General features: G+C 38.7%; 1 protein-coding gene across 1 annotated transcript in view; it reads right to left on the bottom strand.

Annotated features, from left to right (window-relative positions):
• Positions 1–1135: 1135 nt before the first annotated feature.
• SUSD1 (sushi domain containing 1) overlaps positions 1136–9292 on the bottom strand; it is a 55825-nt gene continuing 47668 nt past the window's right edge. Inside the window, 3 exon segments of the mRNA XM_030004259.2 lie at positions 1136–2262; positions 5123–5216; positions 8070–8109. Of these exon segments, the coding sequence (XP_029860119.1) occupies positions 2124–2262; positions 5123–5216; positions 8070–8109 (273 nt within the window). The 3' untranslated portion in view covers positions 1136–2123.

The following is a 9292-nucleotide window of genomic DNA, read 5'->3' as shown; positions in this document are numbered from 1 at the left end:
CCCACATTAAAATGAAACAGATGGAGATGGAAGATAAGTACATGACAGACGAAGACAGGCTTACAGCCAGAGGTAGGTCTGACAAGAGTGACAAAAAAAGCAGAGGGAAAGAGGGGAACTTGCAGGACTGTAGCTGTTTTGGAGAACTTAAGATGGCAGGGAGTCCTGCCTCATCGCTTCTCCCTTACCGGTCCATTCCTGGGTATTAAAATGCTGCACCGCTCTGCTGTGCCTTGCTCTGAAAACTTTACATTATGAAAAGACAAGCTAGGTAAACAAGAGGCACACAGAAAAGAAATTACTTGTTGAAGTGTATGTGAAGACCTCCAACTTTCCAACTATACCCACTGACAAGATAGACTTTATGTTCCTGGTCCTGCATAACGTACTGGAACACTGCTGGTCTCAGTAAAAGGTGAAATAAGTTTTCTTTCACAGAGGATGGCAAGTCTGTCTCTCTAAATCACTTTCTCCCTCTCCAGCTCTCCCTTATTCAGGAACAGCTGCTCATGAACTCTCTCACAGGACCAGAGCAGCAGGAAAATGAACCAGAATAAAGTGGTGCAGTTTGTACCGCTATGCCAAACCTTGGCAACCCATTCCATTAAGAAAGGGAATTATGAGCAGAATGTGTGAGAATGAATTCCACAGGAGAAACTGAAAAATAAGTAACAGTAGTCCAGTATGAACAGTTAAGTCATTCTTTCTCAATCAGTAAAGCAAAATGTTATCAACTCTTAATCACTAATGTAGACAAAGGTGTTCTTACTCAGCTACTAACTACTGAAAACTTACTAACTTGAAGGGCAGATTTAGTAAGCAGTGGAAATGCTGGATAACAGAAATTTTATCTGCCCATTTCTGAAAAAAGTACGCCCAGTTAGATGCAGTTAAAAGCTCTCTCATGTAATTTTGATTGTAATTCCTCCTTGCTACCAACTATGAAGTCTGCTGTTACACTTTGAAATACCCTTTTTAAACACCAAAAAAGGAATTACACTACCTAGAGAGACAGAACATTTAAAATTATAAAGCCAGTAGGAATCAGAAACATTTAGAATTCCAAAACCAAGTATCATATATTCAAAGTGGTAAAACACAAAATATAACTTGGAAAAAAATGACAAAACTTGAGTAAAAACCAAAATTCTTGCTTCTTTATTTCACCAGTTAACAAAATGATTTTGCTAATATATCTCAAAGCAACTTCTGAACAGGAGCGGAAGTAATCACAAGCACTTGATTCTTTCTTACAGAAGGAAAAAATATTAACTGGGTGTATGCCATAGGAAATTGGTTAATTGTACTTTATTAAGTAACTCTAACCAGATGGTACACACCAGCTCATTAATCAGATAATGATTTAATGGTTTTACTTAGCTGTAATTATTGATCAGAGATTAACAAAACTGCACTGAACACAGGTAGCTCCTTATTTGAATTAGTTTCACATGCCATTAAAGCTACTCAGCTTTTTGGCAAACTGCAGTTTTATAGACTGGTATATTATTTGCAATTATTGCTAATTGCTATGAGCAATGATTGCAGTACCTCTGGAACACCTCTGTTGCTGACACTATTTAAATGTGACAATTTTATGGCTAACAACTCTATACTTGTTATTGAAGTACCATTACCCGTAAGTGACTGATGAAAGTCTTCTACCTTTATACTTGGAAATACAACAGGCATTTTATCTGATATAAGGGTTGATCTATATTTTCTCCCATAATGGGCCAGTTTGTGTCCTAAGGTATCCAAAATACCAGTTGATCGACAGACAATCTCAACTGCATCCGGGGATTATTCATGCAATAAAGTACAATACAGACACTCATTATCAGGCATTCATGTGGCTGGAATAGCTGAAAGCCTGTGGCCAACACATGGGACGCATGCTAATGTCTCTGACACAAACCTGTTTGTGAGCGAAGGTTCTCCTTTACATATACCACCATCTGGAAACAAGGGGCAACAATAAGCATCTCACTTCCAGTAACAAACACGTTTCAACTGCCCATGCTATAGTACATACGTGCTGTGCATATATGTCCATACCCGACAGATGCTGGCTTTGGTAAGAAGAGTGCATTTTCTCTATACTGACTTTAGGGGGTAACACATCAGAGAAGAGAGACATTTTCAGTCTCTAGGAATGATGATGTAATCCCTGTTTGTGCCACATCCACTGGAGCAGATAAATGTACAGCCTCGCAGGCTAAAGCAGCAGGCGGGGAGTGCACTGTGCTGTGGAGAGAAGAGCTGGGAAACAGAAAAAATCCAGTTAAAAAAAAACATACTTGAAAACCATTCAAGACTCAAGCATGGGCCTGACAGAGAACTTGCATCACTCATATTCATGGGAAAAATGACAGAGTTTCTGAAGTGTTTTGAAGACCTAAGGTGCTGGTATAAATTCTGAACATTACAGCCAGTGTGAGATGGGTAGGAAGCATTCCCATAGGGTCTGATGACTACTTGACCTATGTTTACCTTGGCACTGACAACACTCATGCCCAATGCAGATCTTCAGAAAGCTTAAGTTTTGGCACTGTCCTTATGCATCTGAATGCGCATCACATAAAAAAGGAAGCAAAGGATTAGGAGGAATGAAGCAAGGTGAATGTGTGACAAGGCACCTTAATAACAACTACAGGCTAATGCATTTTTAAATGAAAAAAACCCCCAATATCTAAGGACATCAGCAGTCAGGCTGTGTGCTTTGTGAATCCAGTGTTGGACTTTTACTCACTGAGGAACAGTTAAAACTGCTGTCAGCAACCATGCTAGTGGGAATTCACAATCTGTTCCTCTGCGGTAATATAATCCCTGAGGCAGCAGACATGTGGCAAGCTGGTGAGCACTTGAATACAGTGGTTCTTTGTGACAGAAGCTGCAGAACAGAAAAGCTTACAGGGACCCCAAGAAATAATCCAAGACCATTCACCTGATACCATGGCAAGATCAGCTGTAGCTGTGTCATTCCTGACAAATGTTTAACCTGCTCTTGCAGACCACTCAGAAGCCATGGTTCCAGAGCATTCACAGTGGTCTGTTCCCATGCATCCCTTTCCTACCGTTCAGAAGCACATGGGTATACTGCCCATGAATGGTACATGCAGCATGAGCACTATGGACACAGGGAAGTTGGTCCTTCTCTAATTGCTGTTTGTGTATTTGTGTATCATGATGTTTCTTGGCAGTCTCTTCTCTGCCAGGCTAAGCAACCTACTAGTAGATTACCCTACTCACAGCTGGATCAGATAGATCTCATGTCTCTCTTGTCAAGTTCCTCTGTCTCTTTCTCCTGATGGGCCACATCCTTCTTGGAGTACAGTGCCTAAAACAGGACCGTGGCTTTACAACTGGACAGGGCAGAAGGCAGACTTCACATGTTTTTTCAAATTACATTCTCCCTCAGAAATGCATTAAATTGATGCTCATTTAAAACTAAAAGAGTATTTGTTATTTAAGAACATTACAGCTACTTCTTGTGAGCACTGTGAAGGGTCTTATCACAACCAACAACTGCGTTTTCCCTTCTCTGCCTCCTACTGGGATGAGGCAGCTTTAATTTCTGCCAAGGATTCTGTCTGATGTACTCTAAAACAGAAGAATGGATTCAAGAATTTTTCTGTACATGGGATCAAGGGCCTAAAACATAATTATTGAATTATCAAGTCCTGGCCCCCAACATTACACCACATTACAGCATGACCCCTGTCAAATGCACTCAATGTACTCAGCTCCCTAAGGATGTCACCTGAGGTTTTTTTGCTCTCACTCCTTTTAAAAGAAGACTGAAATGGAAGTTCAGAACCTAATCTTCTCTACACTTATTCATAACTTGTTCATACTCATACATGATTCTTCCAGTACTATCTATTATCTTAAATAGCTCTCCTATCACTGTGATGCTAATTGATTTGACATAGTATTTATAACTCTCTGTCACATTTTCACCAGAGAAACTGAAATAACTGAGGAGCCTTTCACGCCACAACAGCTCAGGGACACCCTTCCTCCTGCAATAAGCCCTCTGCCAGGAGTGCTAGTTTAGACACCAAGACAGTTACAGCCTGTTCTACCTTAAATGTCAAAGCTGACTCTGACAATGTTTTTCAAAAAACCCCAAAACAATCAAGACTGCAAGCTCAAGTTTACCACTCCATCCGATTGCCAAGGGAATGCTGAGATCCCTTCCTTTACTTACTTAAAGAAAGACACCGTGGAACCTTTATTTTGGAATTTAGATAGTAAGAACTGATTTGAAATTTAGACAACTGTAAATAATCCAACTAATCCTACTTTCTCCAGCCCTGTATAAGACTAGCTTCTTCTATTTCTGAATGCCAAATAAGCAGCTTAACCAATCAATGCTCTATACTTCACAGCCCCCAGGCTGGAGGCTCCTGACCTTTCAAGAGACAGAAGTCAGAAGACTATTCTTAGAGATAAACATATTAAAACAACAACAAAGACATATTTTTTAGTCAAGAGATTTTACACATACATAGACATTCACAATTACTTAAAGGCACATATTTGTTTTACCTTTGAAAGTAAGACAGTTATAAAGTTACTGCCCCTGCATGAAGGATCACGAAACAGAAAGAAATCAATTTCTTAAAAATTTCTAACGTGTTTTTATTGTGGCCTTTAGCTAAAGATCAACTGCTACTGAAAAACAGTCCTTTTAGGCCTTTTGAATAAAGTTGGGAAGACTGCAAATTGGCATCTTATGTAAGAAAAGTACATCAACATTTCTGTCGGGAGGACTTCACTTTTCAAGTAGCACAGCATATATACTTAATTTATTTAGTTAACATTAAATCAAAACACCTCTGAACTAAATTCCTGGTGCTACTCACTGTCTGAATCCTTCCTTTATTAAGATGAGCTCCGTATTTTTCAGATGTTTCGCCAGTGATTGCAAAGATACAGAGGGTGTCAGTTCAAGCAATGGACAACTTCAGCAGCCACTGAAGGAACTCTTTGTAATAGTTTCTAACCACTCAAGAGACCTAAACCAAGCAGGTTGGCAAGAAAAACTATCTGAAAAGAAAAACACGTAAGCCTTGTGCAGAAGGACTACAAAACTGGAGTTCATAACAATACATACCGTGCTGCTGAGAATGAGAGGAACAGTATAAGGCAAACAGCAGCAACTGACGCTAATCCAACAGCAGTCATGTATTGCAGAGTGGGTGATAAATCTGAAAGAAAATATCAAACAATTCAAATGAAGAAATACCAAATAGTGTAGCTTCAGTCTGGTGACTGACCAAGGCTGCTCAAAGCTAACATACTGTAACAAAACTCAGATGCTGGACTTACTGCTCAGTCAAGTAGTAATGGAGCTGACTAGTAGTTACAGTCCAGTTGAGGAAGTAAGATTGAATGCTGTATTTCTCAAAAGTGATTATACTTCTCCATCACTCAGTTTCCTGCCTTTTCCTTTTTTTTTTTTTTTTTTTAAATTTAGATACTCAGTGTCAACATTTTCACCTCTCATCACTGGCAATTTCAGTCTAAATCATATGCCAAGGTGGTCTCTGGTGCCAGAAAATCCTAGCACTTTATTAAATGGCTCAATGCATCTCCTTCAAAATTGTTACAATCTGGGCATGATTGCTCTTCCCCATTCTTTTATTATATTTTTTCCAAGTGACAGACTACAAATAAACCTGGCAATCACAGCCTTACCCAAGCCCATAATACCAGAAGTCACCCAGGGACAGAACAGAAGGCTTACAGTGATTTGCTGTCAAAACCAGAATTATTAAGAACTACTGGTGAAGGTAACCTGGGAAAATCGAAACTCAATCCCTTCCAGCCACTTCTATTCCATTTTCAGCATTAATCAAAGGTTACCTATTTCTTACTGGATTTCCCAGAGACACCTAGGATGCTGGATCTTATTCCTGCAAGATTCCACAACTCTATTTGCTGTTAAATCTTGCAAGCATGAGGATGTAATGTTTTAGCAAAAATTTAAATTCTTGCAAAAATGGCACTCATTCAGTGAAATTACTGTATTTGTTCACAATGAGAATCCAAGTGCCTGAACATCAGAAAAGCAATTCTTAAATTGAACTCTTTTGGGGCTCCTTTGAATCTACAGGCACAAAACTGGCTGGGCATTCACCCAAACACCCTCTGCAGCACAAAAAAATCATACAGAACCATAAGGAGAACCTGACCAGTTTACCATCTTTGCCTAACACTGCTCAATGAAGCAAGGCTTGTATCTGTGCAGAACCCCATGAGTCTGGCAGAATAAAGAATTTCAGACAGGGACCCTAAAGGGAAAATCTGTTCAACCTACAAGCATGTTCAGTTTTGGTAAAAGTTATGCCTGTCCTTGTATCACTGCAACACCAGTTTCCACAAGAAAGTTATGCAACTCTAGAGCAGATGTCAGCTCTCCATAAAAGTGACAGAACTGTCTTCCTTACACATTGCAGAGTATATTTGGTGAAAAACCCTCAAAATTCCTTTTACTTATTTGTGACAGAAGGAAGTGTGCTTTTAACAGCTTTCTACCACTTTTTATTACAATGATTTATCATACAATGTGTAGCTTTGTCTAGACAGCATCTGAAACAGTCCCATTTGGTTTAGATTTAATTTATAAATTTGCCTTCCACACAAGTTGAATTAAGAAATACTCCCCAAAGGATTCAGTGAGCTAAAAATATTCTCAGCCTCTCCAGCTGCAGAAGTACATTAGACCAAGGACACCATTTGGCTGGAAGTCCATGCGATATAAAGGCAAATGGATTTACAACACAAAGCCAAAGGCCTGACCTGTCCTAGTCCCATCTTCCAATGCCCATTCTTTTCACCCCCAATATGTAAAATAGCCCCTGATGATGCTCTATAAACCGATAACTGACAAATTTAGAAAAGGACAATTCCCTGTCTTTCCAGAGTTATTTTACAGCTCTTGCCTATACAGCTCTAGCAATAGAGCCCTCAAACCTAGGGAATTGTTGATGTTAGCCAAGTCTCCATGACCACAAACTGCCTAAATTATATTCTAAGTGTGGCAGTAAATGAACTAGGTCACGAGAGTAAACAACAAAAGGCAACCTAGGAATAAACACACAGCTGTCACCAGAAGATCAGTAATAGCAATAGTCAGACTTGGGTTTTGTGAGCAGTGGAGGAAATGCACCTAAAGCACTGCATGCACCACATGATTTATTATCATTCCAAAGTACTGTCTCACTCTCCACTGTCACTGCATTTCCTAACTCCACTTCATGAGTCTTTCAACTCAAAAGCAGAATTTAGTTTGTAGGGAACTCCAGTGGTGCCAGTTTCTTTGTCAGGAGAGGCGAATGTTTGCTTTTTGCGAAACATGATGAAATGGGTGAAGAGAGTACTTTCCACCATGGTGGAAAGGAGGAAAACTTGATGTCTAGTGGATTCCAAACTCCTCTGAGGTAAACTCATTCACTGGAAACATTTTATACACAAAAAGTAAAACAAAGATAAAACCACGATGAGAAATTCACTGGCTTTTAAAGTTATGCCATTACATTTTAAGAAACTGTACTTACAAGTACAAAAATTTGCCATATTTTTCATGTTTGCATGGTCTTTTTTTTTCTAAGTTCATAAAAGGACTCAACTCTCCAAGGACCACCTGAACATACCAAAATAATGTGGCTTCTGAAAGCTAGAAAATGTTTTGGTTTTTTTGAAATATTTAAGCCAATGTAGAACTGTTATCTTAAAACAGGTTTCAAAAATTTCACATCTTCTGTGCTTCAAATCCTTTGTGCACAAAAACTGCTGTAAAGATTTCGATGTGATGCATAGAAAGAGTAATATTGAAAACCAGGGAGAAACCAGGGAATCCATTTTAGGATGGACTACTGAATCCATTAGAATGGAATACCTAAGTGCAAGGCAAATTTTCTGCCTCTAACCCTTCCAATCCTCAAAGTCACCCAACCATTAATGGCAAATGAAGAAACAGGCACAGCAATTATTAGTTTATGCTGCCAAGCAAAGCCATGACAACTTCTGTTTTCTCACTGAAGGAAAAATTGACTTACTTTTAATTTGTGCCCAAACAGCACAGGACTGTGTTCTCACCTGAAAATGAAAACATAAAAATCACTGTTTTTCATGAGAGAAATTTATTGTCACTAACACCCTCTGCAAGAGCAGCCATCCACAACATACTGTATTTTATTACTATTGGGAATGGGGTTTGTTATTCCCCTGGTACCAGCCTCTAGCTTGTCTGAAAAGATTATAAACTATAAAGATAAGATTAGAGAGAGAACTTTGATGAAAGGCTAGCTCTAGTCTTTTAGATCATCACTCTTCCTTTCTTTCTAGAACCTAGGCATGCAAGTAACACAGAAGGATCTTTGAAGCTGCATGGATAAGAATTCAGAATTTATTAAATGCTAAGATAAGGCTGAATATGCTGTATTAACTCTATCCCCATGTAGAATATGTATGTTAAAATATGGTACTTAATGCCATGTTTTTCAAATACTACATGTAGGGTTTTTTCCAGTTATGACAACTTGCTTGGTAATTTTTAACAATTTTTATAGAATACTTATAGTAGTTAATGTTCACAGTGGTTAAATAAATGTTTATCGGGTGTCTGCTTTTGTAGACTTGTTTAACAAGTTTCGTTTTTTTTACAGCAAGCTTTGGTCCCTGTAGAGCTTTTTTCCCCTAGAACACACTCATACATACACAAGAAGTTCTATTCTGAGTTCTATTGTCTACTGCATAATTACTGTGAAGCCTATTTTTGTCGTGCTTCTATATGTACTTTCCTGCTAAATGACTTCCACAGAATACATACACATATTTTTCATGTTTTGGCAAAATATTTATTATGTTGCTCTGGATAACCGTATGTTTCTACAAAATTGAAGGCTACATTTTGAAGCATTTGCACAAAAGGACAAAGGCACATTTGTATGCTTAATCTTACTTTCATGTGTCTGCATGCAGAATTGTAGAATCTCAGTGTTTTTTAAACTCATTTTTATAAGGAATTTTCTGGTTATTTAAAAAGACAAAACACTGACAAGGAAAATCCTCTTAGGAGAGGAAGAATAAAGAACAAGGGGTGGATTTAAAAACTCGACCAAATGCCAGATTCTGGGGGCACTGGTGTGACTAGCATCATGAAATAGCTACCTCTGTGACATACTCTAGTTTGCAGCAGATCAGTCATCTCTTGCCTATCAGAGAAGTTACAGAACTCCCAGGAATCTCAGCAGCGAAGTTCACTGATCTACACTTCATA

Source organism: Aquila chrysaetos, chromosome Z (assembly GCF_900496995.4).
Source record: "Aquila chrysaetos chrysaetos chromosome Z, bAquChr1.4, whole genome shotgun sequence".
Taxonomy (NCBI): domain Eukaryota; kingdom Metazoa; phylum Chordata; class Aves; order Accipitriformes; family Accipitridae; genus Aquila; species Aquila chrysaetos.
Note: the sequence above shows the minus strand (reverse complement) of the source record. Positions and strands in the feature narration are given on the sequence as shown.